At 44.4% G+C, this 18,316-nt stretch overlaps 1 protein-coding gene across 1 annotated transcript; it reads right to left on the reverse strand.

Annotated features, from left to right (window-relative positions):
• Positions 1 to 4,211: 4,211 nt before the first annotated feature.
• On the reverse strand, positions 4,212 to 18,211 carry STRA8 (stimulated by retinoic acid 8; the record flags this gene model as incomplete). Its single annotated transcript, XM_069858680.1, is given in 10 exon segments — positions 4,212 to 4,283; positions 7,666 to 7,774; positions 9,025 to 9,101; positions 10,393 to 10,675; positions 14,110 to 14,253; positions 14,654 to 14,738; positions 16,185 to 16,260; positions 17,405 to 17,435; positions 17,900 to 18,163; positions 18,165 to 18,211. Coding segments are annotated over 10 exon segments (1,188 nt in total), but the record flags the coding sequence as incomplete, so codon positions are not given.
• Positions 18,212 to 18,316: the final 105 nt, after the last annotated feature.

Genomic DNA, 18,316 nt, shown 5'->3' on the forward strand with positions numbered 1-18,316 from the left:
TCGTTTCAAGACTGAACAAAACCTGGGTGGTTTCAGTGAAAAGCGTTTATCCCTCATGCCTATTACAGTCCTGTTCTTTATTCCCACACCATGCAGCTGTAGCGTTATGTGGCTTGTTTTTATTGGTTAGGGGCATGCTGGTGTCTTAGATCAATTGTGTGAACGTTGGGGTCCTAAAGGAGGAAACAATATGGTATAAACTGCTGTCACTGGCAAGTTGAGATGCCTTCACTGAAGATTGTGGGTTTTATGTCTTCGGGAGAAAAAGTGATTTGCAAATATCTGTGTATGTGCCCCCCACCACATATTTTACAGGGATGACTTAGTCCCAGGCATCTCAGCTCTGGTATTGTCTTCATCCTTCACAACCTCGACTACATTTCTAAGCTCATTTAGAGCCAGCCTGTGCTCCAAGGGGATCTAGCAGACAAACCCATGGTCTTACGCATCATCACTCTCAAATTTACTTGTGCTGTAGCACGTGTGTGAAGGGGAGTTGTTATTCTACTGCACACGGTTCTCGTGTCCTGCACTCAAACTGCCCCGCGGCTGCTGCCCAGATGCCCTGCGCGCTGGAGTGGTTAAGCTGGGAACAGGACACAGAGCTAATCAACGAGGCACACAGGCAACACCAACAGGGCCCAAACCTGCTGTACTACACAGCCTATAACAGGCTTGTTGTTCCCTGCCCCAGTGATGGATGGTATCACTCATCTGTTACGCCACTCCCCTGCGCACCCAGCCTGTCTGCGTCCCCTCATCTTGTGTTTGGCTTGCAAGCTCCCTGGAGTAGAGCTGAGCGTGACTACAGCTCCTGGCATGATGGGGCCAGAATCCTCAGTGGACGCTCACCCTGGCACATCCCACGCCCCAGGAGGCACAGGCAGCGGGAGGGGCAGGGGGGATGCTGCTCTAGGGCACCTGGCTCAGCTGTCACTGAGGCTTAGAGGCAGTTTTCAGAAGATGTTTACAACCCTGTTTCAAGCTCAGGCTCCTCAATGTCCTTTAAAATTCCTCCTTTGGCACGTTTGACACATAAGCATAAAATATTCTTTTATTTGCCTCAGGAGGACAATTCCAAATTTTAAAATGAAGTAGGCAGGGGTTAGGCTGCAGGACCACCACTCCTCCCAGCTGCATGTGGCCACTTGAGGTTTGGAAACAGCTCTGGCTTTGCGTCACAGCCACACAGCTTCTGTTTATTTTCTACTTAATGAAAATAAATGAAAATCAGAGGATCCTCAAGTGTAAAACTGAACACTTGAGGGCTGTTCTGGATTGCCTGGAGAACAGCCAGCTACCTGTCAGCTGCATTACCCTTTGTGCTACTGTCGAGTCCTGAGTGTGGCAAGACTTACTAATACCAGCCAGGTGTGAGGTCACCCGGCTTGCAGCTTTGCAGAGAAGCAGACAGCTAATTGGGAAGTCTAGGCAGATGCTCCTGCTGTTCTGGCTGAGGAGATCCACTGAAGAGTATTTGTTTGTACCTGGTTGCCCTGGCGTTAGCGCAGCTCATCAGTGGCTCATTTTCAGAGCTTTCTGTGAAGACGATGTGACCTGGGCAGTAGATCTGCCCGATGTTATGCTCGTAGTGCCATAAAGTGAGGGGCCGCCACGCTGCAGCACGGCTCTATCTAAAGTGCCTGGTCCCACTCCGCTCTGTTCAGCGTAGTCTGTTCAAACCCCTGCAATGGCCACACTTTCACTGATGCATCCACGTTTCCCACTCTTCTCCCCCTGCAGCCTTTCTGCGTTCAGCTCCTTCCCACTGTCCTGCCCCAGTAGCCTGCTGGCCTACATTTTCCAGATTTTTTTCAAGGAAGGTTTCCATCAGAACAATCCACCCCAGGCACAGCAGAAAGCAGTACCCACATCCCTCCCCCATAATGTGCTCAGGAATGAAGGCCGCCTCTCTGCCCAGGGAGAGCAGACCTCATTCGCGCCAAGGCAGAACAACTACTGTCTGTGTAGTGTTGGCTCTGCAGGAGAGGAAACCTCCTTCCCACATTACACACAGGCCTATGCTCTTGTAAACTATGATTATGCAATAGGAGGAACCAAAGTAAGTTGTTCTTCACCTTCTCCTTAATGTTGTAACACCTCCCACAAAGCCTGCTTCCATTTGGAGGAATTGTTTTCATACTACCTGAACATACCTGTTGTTTCACACTGATGTTTGGGCCAGTCCTTACCTACAGTACTTCTGGTGAAGGATCAGAAGCTTTCATGCATGATGATCAAGTGAATGCGCCTACATAGTGCATGGTGTCCATTTAAAACTGTCTCCTGTGGTAGGTGGCAGGCTGAAAGTCATGTGAAATTTAATACCCTGCTCTTTAACTTCTGCCCTGTATTGTCTCTCAATAGGGTGGGGACAAACGCTAACAAGAAAAGTTTGTTAACCCTTGAACATTGCCAAAGTCTGACCTCCGTTGATGTAGTAATTAAGATGGATGTGGTGAAAGAATCATTAATCATAGAATGATTTAGGTTAGAAAAGACCTTTAAGATCATTGAGTTCACCGGCTAAACCATGTCCCTAAGCGCCACGCATACACCTCTTCTAAATACCTCCAGGGTTGGTGACTAACGCTTCCCGGGGCAGCTTGTGCCAGCGCTTTGTAATCTTTGGGTATTAACAAAACTAACCTGACCAAATGCTGTCTGGCAAGTGGAACTGGAAATCAGAGGTCTGTGAGATTTCTATGACTGAAAAATCATACAAAAAGTAACCTCAACACTGAGAAAAACTAATCTAGTCCCTCCTCACCCCCAAACTCCAGAATGATAAGAAAACACAGGGAGACCACTTAATGTAAACAATTATTACTGTAGGTGCATACATACATCTTGCAGTAACGAAAGGAAAGAATGACTTGACCTTGGATCCTCTTCGAAGCCTGTACGTGTATTTCAACCAACTTGTGTCCCAAAACCTAGACTGCCCGGGGGATGCATATGCTTGGCATTTTGGAATGAAATGGAGAGGAGGGAGAGCCAGCATTGCTTACAGCCTCAAAGCAATGATAGGCTGTACACATGAAGCACACTAGAAACACCAGGGAAAACGCAGGGCTGCACCCTGAAGAAATTAGAGGAGCTCTTAAACCCAAACATAATCTGCAATTAGGACCCTCCATCCCAACTTTCAAACACAACAGCCTGGCAAACATCCACTTGGAAGAGCTACCACAGCCTCAACCACAGAGACAGAAGGTGCTTTGGAGGAATTATTCTCCCATTGTACTTTAGTTTTAGTCTGCACGTGTGTTTGCTTGAATACAGGTGCAAGTATCGTACTCCATGCACCAAAGCAGTGTTGGGCCACAGCCCAGCCCTCTTGGATTCAGCCTAAAAGCCTGGCTGCTGAAGACCAATGAATACCTGGGCATGCCAGCTTCTCTTTAGAGTTTAAAATAACACTTCTAGCCTTTGTTTGTGATGGCTGTTAGCATGACCTCAGCATAGCCAGGAAACCATTTGTCCCAATCTGCAAAGAGCCTTTAACAATAGCTCTGAGATATGAAGGATTTTATTCATCTTCACGGCATCTGTAATTCCAAGACACTCTCTGAGCAGCACTCCTCATCAATGAATTAGATGTGACAGAAGAGCACAGAGCTGCTCACTCAGCTTTACACACTTTGCAAAAGTAAATAATGCAAAATGTGTATTATTGTGTCTGCACTTCCCTAGGTCATTTGGGAGTGGACAGCCACTGCTGCTGTCCTCATAAAGAGATGGAAGAGCCTCATCTCACTCTGTGAGGAAAACCCTCTTTCCTTGTCAGCCTGGGCCAAAAAATTGTACCAGAAAAGTAATCAATGTCAGGGTGCAGGGCCATTTGTGAATTTTGCAGGTTGCAGTTGGAGACCTGTGTCCTGCAGAGCTGTGTAGGCTGTCACTGATAGGACCTCTCTGCAGCTCTTCCACAGCTAATGCTAGATAAGGTCGCTTAACACTACATGCCTCCATTTACTTGTGGAACGAGGTTATACATAACAAAGCAATAGAAAAAGTATTTCTAAACTCTGTAACTTTTATAGGTATAAATTCCTCAACCTTTAAGGGAATGGGAAGTCAACAGTAACAAATGACTTCAACACAGTGTCTCCACCCTCTGCTCAGAGAGGTGCTGCACTGATAAAGGTGCAGTCTCTTCAGGTGTAACCAGCAATGCTTGGCAAAACATCAGCAAACAGAGATAATATTTAGAAATCTTCATCAAGCGTTTCAGTGCATCGCAGCAACTCAGTCTCATAATCAAACTGAAGATCTTCTTCCTGAAAGACCCCCAAAAGTCAAGCAGCATTAAAACACAGAGAAGTTGATAGTGTTTCAAATATACAGTAGGTTGGTCAAGAGCTGACATGTGTCAGCTAGTGCAGTGTGAGCCTGCCCTCCTCCCTGAATCAGCAACCAGTACTAGTCAAGTCCCTGAGATGCGTGATGAAGAATGGCTAAAATGTTCGACCAATTTCTTTCTAAAATCACAGGGCTCTACCCTGTGCCTATTTACATTGTGTAGGCAGCTGTCATTTACAGTGGTAGCAAGTAGGTCACATAACAGGCTCTGACCTCAGGCCTTGCTGCCCTATTAGCAACAGAAGATGGTCTTCTCTTTCACCAGCTTATAAAGAATAGATGACTCCTGAGAAATCAAAGTTAAGCAGATGAAAACACCCACGCCTGCAGTCCATCTAGGCCACCTCTGCCTTGATGCAGGACTCTTTAGAGCAAGACTGCTTTTAAAAATAGGTGCTGTTTAAAAAAATGTATAGCTTAAGGAGCACTAAATCCCACTTGTTTGTCAAGGGACTCACCTAAAAATCCATAATTTTAAAAGAAAGTGTGCCTCTGAAGATGCAAAGGTGCTCAGTGCTATTTAAGAAAAAATCTCCATTGACTTTCACTTACATACTGTAAAAGTTTTGTACCTCAATCTAAATTCATTCTTTACTGCCTTTGCTACTAAGCATCTCTTATGATGCAACCTGAAGACAACACCTCTTGAAAAATTACAAGATTGCTTAACTAATCTCATGAATCTTAGAAATATTTCTCTACCATGGAAGCATGCTCTTGCTCTCAGTTTTGGGTCACTGTCCTTTTAAGAGCTCTCTTTTCCTTATCCAATTTATTTCCTCCCTTCTCTTGTGTGGGTCTTTCTCAAGCATTTTATACCAGTGGAATGCTTGCCCTTGGCAGCCTTAAGGAGGCTCGAGAGGAGCTGCACTCAATGGATCTGTGACCGTGAAATGGTGAACATACACAATCTGACAACCAGGTATAACGTAGTACTGACACGTAGGGACCAGCAATAAAACCTATCAATCACCTCATCAGCTCTGCAGATGAAAGGAAAGGAGACCCTAGGCTGCCTGTTCTATTTCAGTCAGGTGCACATTGCATGCTTCACCTTGTCACTGTGCCCACTACCTACCTCTGTATCTCCAACAAGTTGTGTGTGCACAGTGCACCACTACATCACTTTATACTTGGGATAATTTTTCATAGTGCTGTCCAAACTCCTGGGCTAGCGTAGGAAGGGGAATGCTCTACAGGGGTTCAGTCACACCCAAAAGGTAAGCACGAAGGGCTCCTTTCCCTATCGAGTCCAAGAGTCACTGATGCTCTCCATTGCCCAGTTTCTGGGGTAATGTGTGTAGTCTACACAGAATTCTCTGCTGCTGCCTGAGTTGGTATGTTTCAAGATAGTTAGAACATCACATAGCACAGCTCTGCAACCACTGTTGCAGCTCTGCAACCACTACAATCTGTCTGCTTGAGACACCCCTCACCACAAGAAGGATGTTGAGGCTTTGGAGCGAGACCAGAGAAGAGCAACGAAGCTGGTGAAGGGGCTGGAGAACAAGCCTTATGAGGAACGGCTGAGAGAGCTGGGGGTGTTTAGCCTGGAGAAGAGGAGGCTGAGGGGAGACCTCATTGCTCTCTATAACTACCTGAAAGGAGGTTGTAGAGGAGGGTGCTGGCCTCTTCTTCCAAGTGACAGGGGACAGGACAAGAGGAAATGGCCTCAAGCTCAGCCAGGGGAGGTTTAGGCTGGACATTAGGAAAAAATTTTTCACAGAAAGGGTCATTGGGCACTGGAACAGGCTGCCTAGGGAGGTGGTTGAGTCACCTTCCCTGGAGGTGTTTAAGGGATGGGTGGACGAGGTACCGAGGGACATGGTTTAGTGTTTGATAGGAATGGTTGGACTCAATGACCCGGTGGGTCTCTTCCAACCTGGTTATTCTATGATTCTATGATTCTGCTCTCAAAACAAAATAATTGTCAGTCTGGGGTTTTTTGCCTCTTGGCAGGAGTCTCTGGAGGTGCTGTACTACAGTTAGAATCAGTTACCTAAACCAAAACAGATTGTGACCTTCACATTATCACTACTCTCTTGCCTGGGTGATTTCTGCTCAAATTCCCTTTTTATTGTCTGATTGAAGACAACTCAAGTTCCTGCATAAAAAAAAAGCATGCACAGCCATTTATTTCCTTTTGGAATAGCTCAGTCAATGCCGATTTGCAGTACTTTGAGCTTCTTTTGTTTCCTGTCTTCCCATCATTCCCACTCTCCATCTTATTTCAAATGTCGCTCTTCAAAGCTTGAAAGACACAACCTCATCTTATACCACCTAATCTGGGAGCTGAGAGACAGACCTGGGCTCACAAATAACAATGCAGCACCAAGCAGAAGGACAAAATAGGACCACCTAACGTCACACAGACATAATGTTAACAAAAGAAATTTAAAACCAGTAAAACCAGAAAATATCTAAAACTGGAAAATACCATCTCTTGCTAAAGCTTTTAGTTCTTTTCTAGGCATGCTCAGTTCACAGCTCTGCTCTTACGAGGAAGACAGCTATTTGAAGACCAAAGGGCAAAAAGTGCAAGAATTGTGTGCTCTATTCTACAACATATGCTCCGACACTGTGGCTAACAGTGCTGAGGACCTTCTGAGCTGGAAATTGTACCAAGACCTTCAGACTTAGTAACTGTCAATGGATTGATGCTCCAGCAGTCAAATCTAGTAATTTTCAGGCTCAAGTATTTTTTAATGTTTCTTCATTTCATTTAGTGCTTTTTTGGTCTACTGTTAGACACAATGAGTAATCATTCAGTGTACCAAATACACACCATTTAGGATCAAAATCCTCTCACTACTCCTGAGGGGTATCTCCCTTTCGTTCCTCCACATACATGCAAGCTCTGAGCCACCTTCTTGGCAGAAGGGGAGAAAAAACACTGCTAATGACTTGTCTCAGCGAACCTCTAACAGTAGGCTGAGGTTACGAGGCAGCTCAGCAGATTGACCCTCCGTGCTCCAGCTCTTTCAAGAACAGGAATACCCAACTCCTAGGGCCTGTCAGTGGAGGGCTCAGGGCAGGGAACCTAACACCCAGAAAAGCAGAAGGTGGTCATACTGAGCTAAGAATTAAGCTGCTGGCGTTTAATGGAGAACTGCAAAGTGAGCTTCACTTGCTCAGATGAGACTACTCAAGCTTTTGCCCAAGGAACTTTCAGGCAAGTGATAAAAAATTTTATTTGTAATGAATCTGGAACAGATCAGAAGCACGGAAAATATAAACCCCTTCCTAAAAATGACATAAATACTTTGGTCCTTCTATAAGGATTCTTTTGGCAAAGCTTACCTGGCAAACCTGCGTGTTAGCAAAGAAGAGGCTTTTTAGGAAGTTTGTGATCTGCAGGTGTCTGTGGTGCTCCTCTGGACTGTCAGAAGCGAGGCTTAGAAATGCTGAACTGAAAATGGAACCAGATACTATATTTAATTTCCTATTCCTTCTTTTTTCATCCTACTCGCTTTCTGTCCTCCACACTTTACTTATAAATTAAAAAAGATTCAAATTGTTTTCAAGATGATTTGGATATTAAAGACAACAGCCAAACAAGACAGGGAAGAGCAGAGGTGGACGGATTGACAAGATATTGTCTAACAAATGCAAGGAAGACATGTCAGATCCACTGACACATGATGGCTTTAGCAACACTGTTTTGCAGAAAAGCACATTTCCGTTATAACAGAGAGCAACAATTGTGACCTAATAAATGTTATTTAATGGATACACATTTGTTAAGCTTTATTATGTATTCAAGTATATTTTGATCAACAGCCAAAACAACCTTGTTTCCATTAATTCTGTTCTGGAAGTGCAAAGTGGAATGGTGGTGAAAGAGAGAAAGAGATTTCTACAAAAGAACTCACTAAATATAGAAAAATAAGTAGAAAATTTTATTTAAAAAGAACAGATTAAAAACACTACGTGCAAAGGGAAACAATTCTAACAAAGTAGCAAGAATGCATAAAATGAATCATAATGTGGTTTTCCTCTCGAGGAAAGCAATCCTTTTCTTTCATTGGTCTACTGGGAAAAAATCAAAAGCAGTGCCAGCTTTGTATCTGACCTGCAAAGTAAAGAGATGTTATTATTTAATAGGTCTGTGTTTCTTTGATGTTCCTGTTCAGGTTAACCATACTTTATCTTGATCACCTTCCTGTGATTGAGTTAGGGTACTTGAAAAAGGTAAGGGAGACAATGTTAAAAAATGATAATTTTTGTCTCATTAAATTAGAGTGCAGTTTATAATTAGCTGACTTATCCAGGGAATGCCTTATGGTCCTCCTAGACCTAGTAAGGAAGAGAGAGAAATGGACAATATTACTAATACTGTAACTTGAAAAGATGGAAAGCTATGCAGAGTGTGGAAGAAAATTAGGACTCGAGTTATCCTGAAGTGACCGTGTGCTCTTAAAAAATGATTCTTACTGATTCTGCCATAAATACCTATTAATCATTTCACTTTTGCGCCTTACGAGACAGTACTATTGTGAGTACAATTGCTGGAAGCTGGTGTTCTAACCATTTATTAAAAATTAGGCACAAAAAAGGAAGCTAGGCTATTGCCCTACTTGACAGCAAACTTGCTGTGAAATATTGACAGTGGATTATTAACTTACTCTGTCTAGCAAAAGGGGCGAGTTTGTAATTTACCTCTGGCCAGAAGTTCCCTGAATCTCATTTCTGCCAAGGAAACCAGCAGCAACATCAAATGCATCTTCAAACATCACCTATCAGAGAAAACACTTCAGATGTCAACATATCCAGCCACCTAAAAGTTTTACCTAGGGCACAATTTTTAATAATGACATCTTTAAAAGCATGATACTCTTTACTTTCAATTTAACAGGTACATTTATAGCTAAAGTAAACCAAGAGGGTTTTGTGGAGGCAGGAATAATAAGGAATAACTGTATTTCATGATGGGGAATGCCAGTTTAGTCTATGCCCTTAGGCCTGTGCTTCAACATCTAGGAATCAGACTTAACACTATATCTCCCAGAAATCAGTAAAACAACCATTAATTATTATCAGTGCTTTAGAGACTTGACTGTGGGCTGCTGCTTCCGACTAGAGATCTCAGCTGCACCAACCAGTCTCCCCAAATCTGATTCCAGTGTGCGACCTGGCTTACAAAAGAGTTTGGATACTCCCTATGACAGACCAATAATCTCATTAGTTCACTCTGCCATAAGGCAGCTCACACATTGTCTGTGCTAGAAAATACTGTACATGCAACACCCTCTGACGTTTCCTAAGGAGATTAGCAGTATGAGTTATGTCTGGACACTCAAAAAGTACTTCTCAGTGCAATTACTTATATGCTAAAGGTGGGCACCTGTCCCTCCCTTACAGCTAATAAAATTACACATATATCTTTGGGCAGCCAGCTGCTTAAGTAAGCAGTGCTCTAGGAACAGTTCACAAAGAGCTGGCTGTTATTTAATCTCTTTTTGACAAATGCCTTGGTCTACTTAGTCACCGACTTCTCGGTTCTGTGGAGGTGTGTGGCACAGGCAGTCATTAGACCTGTACCATTGGCACTGGTTTACAAATACTTTTTCTCTTTGCTATGAAGTGATTTGATTAAAAAGAACCCAAAACACCAAAACCAAAACACAGCAGGCCTTGGCAAACTGAGTATTCCTTCTGAATACAACTTGTCTGTGCTCCTTTCAGAGTTTGCAGAATACAGTAATTGTATAATTCTTCTTGTTCTTGCTCCCTCCCCCTGGAGCAAGCTAGAGCAAGTTTAACTGTTACTTAGCACAGGAACTCTACAGGTCAGTGCAGAATAGCAGGATTACCATCACTGCACTCCTATAGCTTGCTGTGCATCTTACCAAGAGAGACTTGGTGTAGACATTTTACCCAAAGACTGCTTTATTATCTCTACTTAGGCATGGGAGTGGGAAAGCTTAATTACAACTACTGTATGTTTCCAATTAAAAGCTGTAGAGCCAATTATCAACTGAAAGCTTGGAGTTTCAAAGGCAGACCAGTGTGTTACTGAGCACTTACGTCCTCTTGTGTGGAGACTGAGGAACCACTGGCTTCCTCACTGTCACCTCTGCTGTCCCTCACACTACCTTCACTGCATGCAGGCTCTTGGCTAGCAGCCTTGAGATCCTCCAGGAAAGCTTTCTGGCTACAGTACTGCAAGATGCTGTCTCTCCTTTCTTCAGAATGCTCTTGCCAGAAGTGGGAAATAGCTGTGGAGACCTCGGGAAGAGGCACCTCCTCACTGCAAACAATTCCATGCTCTATCAGCAGGTCCACTGTGTGCTTATAAAAACACAGGTATCTGTAATGAAAGGAAAGTGAGCTCCCCTGAAGAGCAGGCTATGAGGCAGCCATCTACTGTAAATGAGCAGGAGAGTAGGGAGTAGCTGTGATTTAAAACTACTTCACTGACTCTGCCCCCTAAGACTTCATACAAATATCGAAGGTTGCCCACTGCTGTCTGCAGATTTTAGCAACTCTGTTCTGCCAAGATCTCATTTGCAAAAGACAGGCTCCAGCCACAGCCTCGGCAGGACTGCCTCACAACAGACACTCCAGGCGCTGCAGGCTCTACTTGTTGCCCAGGCAAACCTCATTTTGGCATTTAATAAATTTTGAGTTGCTTGCCTTTGTAACCTGAGGCTTTTACACTTTAAATCACTTTTTGTAATTTTACTGGCATTGTGCTACACTTAAAAGCCTTGGCTGAGGTCACATCCTGACGTATAAGGTATTATACGTGCAGAGAGACTACCACAAGTTTGGATGTTCTGACTTATTTAAGGATGTGAGCTCAATTTCCTCCATTCTATATCTGAGGAAATGCATCCTTAAGATTGACTTCTAGGCAGCAGTGAAACTAGTAATGGAACATATGTGTTGTAACACCAACATGGTGACTAAATCTCCGAACGAGCCGGCTTCTTCTGTTAGCATTGTGTGGCACTGAAACTTATTTTACGTTAATTAAATGCTTAGAGCTTCCCAGATGAAAATAATAAGAAAAAAGGAGTAAAAAACAGGAGTTCTATAAACAGCAATTCTATAAACAAAGAGTTACTAAATTTGGACTCAAAATGATTCTTTGGAAGATATCCCAAGTGAGCACATTTCCTGATTAACTGAACAGTATTGCATGAGTAAGTAACTCAAAGAGTTCAGCAAACCAACATTGAAAATCTTAAGATGATTTTGCACACAAGCATAACCATTTTTAAACTCCAGTTTCCATACTCGGAAATATTTTCCACTATTGCTGGAGACAAATCACCTGAAGGGGAATAAGCGTTCTTATGTAAGGTATTGTACTCACCAAGGATTCTGGATCTCCAGCTTCAAATAAAAGATCTGGAGTTTCTCAAACGAAAGAATAGGAATCACCGCTAGACTCACCACAAGAAGGATGTTGAGGCTCTGGAGCAAGTCCAGAGAAAAGCAACGAAGCTGGTGAAGGGGCTGGAGAACAAGCCTTATGAGGAATGGCTGAGAGAGCTGAGGTTGTTTAGCCTGGAGAAGAGGAGGCTGAGGGGAGACCTCATTGCTCTCTATAAACTACCTGAAAGGAGGTTGTAGAGAGGAGGGTGCTGGCCTCTTCTTCCAAGTGACAGGGGACAGGACAAGAGGGAATGGCCTCAAGCTCAGCCAGGAGAGGTTTAGGCTGGACATTAGGAAAAAAATTTTCACAGAAAGGGTCATTGGACACTGGAACAGGCTGCCCAGGGAGGTGGTTGAGTCACCTTCCCTGGAGGTGTTTAAGGGACGGGTGGACGAGGTGCTAAGGGGCATGGTTTAGTGTTTGATAAGACTGGTGGGTCTCTTCCAACCCGGTTATTCTATGATTCTATGATTCTATGAAATTAAGGTTGAGCCATGACTCAACTATTTCCTTCCAAGCTGGAAAGAGGCAACCACATATTGCACTGGACAAAGTACTGGGCAGTCCTACCACTGTAGCTCCTGCTGCTGGACTTGGAAAAAAACCAGTTCATTGAAGCTTAAAGCTTCTGTGATGCTGCACAAATAATGTGATTAGATGATCACCAAAAGGCTGTTACTTTATATGCTAAGAGTCCCTGTTGTTTTTTGCCTGTTATAAAGGATCAGTTTTTGAGAAAAATTGGCTATGAACCAACTGCAGTCTGCCATAAGACTGCAGGGTAAGTGCCTGAGTCCGCACAACACAGGCTCTGGTCTACCCTGTCAGTGAAGAAGGGGAAAATGTGGTGTTTACGGCTCTATTGTGCAGCCTTTGATGAAGTAGAGCTTACTTCCCCCAGAAAATCAGGATTCAGCACATTTCAAGGTCTTGTAAATGACACCTTACCACAGCCACCTCCGACTCTCACAGGAGCAAACGCAGGAGCAGGAGGCTGGTGCCATCTGCTGGCACAGCTGCAGTATCATCTTGAAGACAAAATAATCCAAAGGAAATAATAAATAAACTCCAGTTCAAAGCAAAACAGAAGAAAAGGTGGAAGTTTTTGTTTATGATGGTGACGCTGTGGAAGAGGATGCCAGCTGCAGCTGTGGATTCTTCTGCATTGCTGTTTGACAGCAAGGGGAATGTGATGAATACGGTACTCAAGTCTTAAGATATCAATAACTTTGGAAAAAAACCGCAGGAATTTTAGAATTACTATCCCGAATTCAAACACATGGGCCACTGACATGAAGACATTTGCCTCTGATTTTTAGACCCTGAACTTAGGACCTGATCCTTAAGGGAGTTACGGACTCGCACCCACTAGCTCTAAGTGTAACACACATGTAAGAGTTCAGGTTCTCCTCCTCCCACTCCACATTGCAGACATTTTGAAGAGTGCTTTCGGAGATCTTCCAGATCACCACTATTCTGCAGTCCACAGGCTGAGGACTATGTGATCTTCCCTGGTCATAGCCAGGGAGCAATCTGGTCTAGCGGAAGGTGTCCCTGCCCATGGCAGGGGAGTTGGAACTGGATGATCTTTAAGGTCCCTTCCAACCCAAACCATTGTAGGATTCTATGATCCATGCTCTGATCCCCCCCAGAAAAATACTCCAAGCTGCCAGGAGCTAAGGTTCTGTTTCTGGAAGGGGCAATAGTATTCAAACTCCTCATAACAATGCCGTTATAGGCAGGATGAACATTAGTTGTGGGGAAAGTATCCGCCTACCTCTGGTTCCTGCACCTCCCTGGAACAAGAACAGCTAGACTCTTTGAGAATTTCACCTGGCATAGCGATTCTCACATTTCTAAAATCTAGCCCTGTTGCAGGGATACAACTTGATAGCGGCATTGATACCCCAAACACACAGGGACATACACCTGCATAAGGCATTCTGGATGAATAACCTCCCATTCCACCTGAGCTTGGCTGTTAAACCACTACTGTTCACAGGTATGTTGTGCCTTACTCTGTAAGCCATCTGGATGGTGGTAAAGCACGGCCATGCAGGGAGTGACACACTGGAAAGATCTTTTTCTCTTTCTTCAGGATGGGAGGAAAATCCTCAGGGATTTCCAAAGACTTGCAGAGCTGGGGACTGCTGTGATGCTGGGAGTCCATTCACACGCAAGTTACAGGTAAAAGATTTGGGAGGTGCTCAGCTTCATCACCAGCAGGGTCAAAGTTGCTAGCACAAGTCTTCTGCAAAGCAGATGCAGACTGCAACAGGGCTGCACGAGCAGCAGCAACTGGATGCACAGTGTTAATGCAAACAGATTAAAAAACTGAAGGCAACATAGGGTGCACCTACCTTTCAAATTCCACCAGATCCGGAGATGAAATGTCTGGGGACAGGATAAATACTGGTTTCTCATCCCTTCCCACTGTTTGTTTTTCACATTCTTGAATTGAATAGGAGGTGACAGAGTCAGTCTCGCTCACAGCTGATGCAGTGCTGTAAAGAATACACAGGAGAAAAAGCCACATGAACAACTTCTGAACTGGATTAACAAGGCCCTCATCATGGTCACTTCAGAGTCTGGGGCGATTCCTCTTACGCCAGCTTTCTCCTCCTCCTTTTGCTTTGCAGGTGAATGAGAAGTCCTTAGTGGAGATAAGCTATGTACAAGGGAAAGGAAATGGAAGCACTGACTGGAAACGAAACCAACAACATGCCTAGAGTGTTCATGTACTGTACAGGATTACAGGGGCCCAGGTGAAATCTCTTCATGTTTTCCTCATAATGAAGGCCTCTGCTTGGAGATTCATTAACAATGACAAAAAGGTTCAGAGATGCTGCGATGGAAGTAAGTGCAAAGTATCATCATCTTTCCTTGATTGGTGTAAGCCCTTACCTGTGATTTTTAAAATGCCTCTTGACACATTCCTCCCAGACTTCTTCCAAGTTGGACAGGTTTTCATCCTCCAGACTGAAGGATTCTGCTGTCAGCAGAAAGGTTACTGTCACATCAGTGGCACTTTTGGCTTCCCTCTCACTCTCAATAGAGAATAATTTCAAATAGAATAATTTCAGCACCTGCTTCTTCATGAGACAGAGGTTTTCATTAAGCAAAAATGATGTGAAAGGAGAAACTTTCTGCCTCTCCTGCAACGTAACCAGCATTACTGGGAGTTTATGATCACTGAGGAACTTAGAATCAATGCCTTCTTCCTAACGTTGGTCTCACATAAGTGATGAAAACAATCAGCAAGTCAACACCCAAGCAAGTAGCAGTTAGTACAGTATTTTGTGCTTGCCATATAATGAGCCAATTGCCCATAAAACCCCCCTGACAACCAACCTGATTCACAAGCAGTATGAATTGCACACATATGCAAGTAAATAAAAGGGGTAGTTTGCCTCCAAACTCTCCTCAACCTGCCTCACTGCTTATGACCCCTTCAATTTTGCTCTGTTAAACTATTCCTTCTACCTATTACTAGTTTTTATGGGCTGTTACCGAAGCGGGTGGCTTCAAGGGAGATTGCTCATTTTAAACACTGCGACCCTTAATTGACACAATTATTGGAGGTGCAAGTTGAATGAACAGCAATGTTTTTTTTCTAGCTGACAGTAATTTGGACACTTGAAGTGACACAAAAATACGTCCAAAGTCTCTACCCCATCAGGCCCTACTCCTGCTTGCTGCCAGTGGGGCAGTGGCCAGCACCAGTGACCAGAAGGCAGTTGGCGAGCATCCCCAGTGCTGGTGCTGCCTGGACTGCTGGCAGATAATATTAGACCACTGTGACACGCAGTGTCACAGGCAGTAACAGAGGAGCGTGAGACGACCTGCTAGGCTGAAAAAAACAAAAACCACAACATCTCTCTTACCCACTTATATTGGAGTGAATTCTTAAGTAGGAGATTCCATTTCCTATACTAGAAAATCCTCAACCATTTCTCTGTCCTCCTGATTTACCTCACACCAGAGCCTGTTGTTCTAAAGTTTACGTTCTAGCTGTGCTCCACATATTTGTTACAGCTGTGACTCGCACTGCGCCAGGAGGAGCACAATGGGACCCCACGCACGCAGCCTGGGGACCCAGGCCAGCCCCACACCTGCTGTAGGTTAACTGGCAGCAGGAACATAAGAACACTCTGCCTGAACTGCCTGCTGCCGTGGGATAGCAGGAATGACTCATTTCCTTCCTTCACCTAGGCTGGAGAGGGGAAAAGAAGAACTGAGAGTCAGAGGGGGCTTTCTGAGGTGCAGTGCTCAGTGGGTTGATAAGACCTCTGTACCATCCCTTGCTTACTGCTACAGCTAAAAACACAGTCGGCTAACGCTCTAATGGGCTCAGCTATGTACCTGTCTCTATTTAACAAATAAATAAAAAACAAGTCCAGGCACCCTGTCCAAGGCAAATACTTGCATACAGTACCTTCCATCTTCAGCAAAGAACCCAAGGTTTGCTCCAGCTTCTGGATAGATTTCTTAGCCTTATGCAAAACCTGATACTAAAAATAAGAAGAAATCAGAACTGATTGCTCTCTGCTCTAAATAGATTCACGTTTTAACATGCCTTGGTTGTTTTCTTCACTTTTGCTTCATTCTGACCATCTATTATTTCAAAGCCTCTGTGAAAATAACTGTGTTGTTTCACCAGCTACTCTTATCCTTACAAAAGAACTAATACCAGAATAACCTTAAACATAGAATACAAATATTTGGATATATATTATGCATTACAGACACATCACACGCAGTCACACACACATTTGCAACTTAACTCGGATCTTCTTTTATCAGCAACTGGTGTTATTTGGCACGTTCTCTTCTTGGAGCATGTCCAGAAATATCACACTGTGAAGTCTCATTGGATATCTACCAACTTTAGGCACAAGACTATCCTTATAATTTCCCATGAAAATTTTGCTAAAAGTTGTCTTTGTCATGTTCTACTCTCAGCTACACTGCTGTAAACTGGAATAATTTCAGTGATGCACATAATTCTTTCATCATTTACAGAGAGCGTAACTGAGTGCATACAGCAAATGCATTTAAATGTATACATCTCAGAAATATTTCAAGATCAGTGATTAGTGATTGTGATCAGTAAGACCATGCACAATTACCTTAGACAGGCCATCTACTTTGCAGAGCTTTCATAATGGATATTTTAGCCAGACACAAAGCACTATGACTAGGAATGAACTTCTGTATTTAGGCTCTTGAAGATATTGAACTTCCCTGGCCCCCAAAAGTCACAGGAAGGGAACATGATACTATCAAAAAGCAATTTCAAGAACTAGTACAGGAAGATAGTCCCTTTAGGCTAGACAAAACAAGTATCTGTTTAGTTTTGGCTTCTGAGATCATAGTGACTTCAGCTTAACTGGCATCTTATTCACAAGGCAAATTAAACTCATACCTCAAACTGCATGAGGTAAGAGGCTTAGCAGGCACAAGCCCCAAATAGCAATATTTTGCACATTATTATCTTTGCTTCGAAGACTTTGCCCTTTTTAATATTTTACCAGTGAATGAGTGTTTCTCACAAGAATTAATTGATAAGTTTTGCTGCAGCTGGTTTGTGTGTTTAATTATCTCATCATAAAAACCTGTCTTGTAAGATGTAGCTGGTTTAGGTCAGGAGATAACCTGACCGGAGTCTCCAGACATGGTTGGATATCTAAAAAAAAGAACAAACATTCTTTGAGGATTTACACGGTTCTTTGTCTAAAGCTAGTATATATACTCACTGCTTTTGTAAGATGTTATGCCTTTTTTTTTTTTTTTTAGGAGGGCATCCGATTCAGTGCTTAATTGTAAAATAAAAATATTAAAGTCTTGGCTTCGAAGATTTTGGCCTTTTCAGTATTTTACCAGTGAATAAGCATTTCTCACACTAGCGATAAAACTGCACAGCATGAAACACAGCCGAGACGAGCCTCCCACCTCCTGCACCCTTCCCTGCACCGATTCGATGCTCCATTTCCACGGGATACCCAGGCCTCGCCTTCCCAGAGCTCCGAGACTCCTCAGCTCCCCGATACAAAAAAGAAACGGCTTCACAGCATCGCGATTTTGCTCCCCCGGGTAACTGTGACAGCAGGACAGGACAGGACAGGACAGGACACGATACCAGGCGCTCACAGGCGCGAGGGGTCCGGATCCACACCCAGTCGGGTGCTTCGCCTTCCCCGGCTAGAGACAAGAACGCCCAGAGCCGGGAAAAGAAATAGGCGGGACGCCCGCGCCGGGCGCCCCCGGAGTCGATCGATCAATCGATCGATCCGTTCGATACATGCCTCCTCCCGGCCCCACCCCCCCCCGCCCCCCGCCATGGCGGCCGCGCCTCTGCCCGGCCGCGCCCGGCAACACGGGCCGCACGTGCCCGCGGGCCAATCGGGGCGCAGCCCGCGCCGGCGGCGGCCAATGGGAAGGCGGGAAAAGCGCGGGCTGCGGGCGCCGGCGGGGGGGCTGTGCGTGCGCGCGCGTGCGTCAGCGACGAGGCTGGAAGAGGCAGGCTGGAGGAGGCGGAAGGGACTACAAGTCCCGGCGTCCTTTGCG

The sequence above is a fragment of the Phaenicophaeus curvirostris genome, chromosome 1 (assembly GCF_032191515.1).
Source record: "Phaenicophaeus curvirostris isolate KB17595 chromosome 1, BPBGC_Pcur_1.0, whole genome shotgun sequence".
Lineage (NCBI taxonomy): Eukaryota > Metazoa > Chordata > Aves > Cuculiformes > Cuculidae > Phaenicophaeus > Phaenicophaeus curvirostris.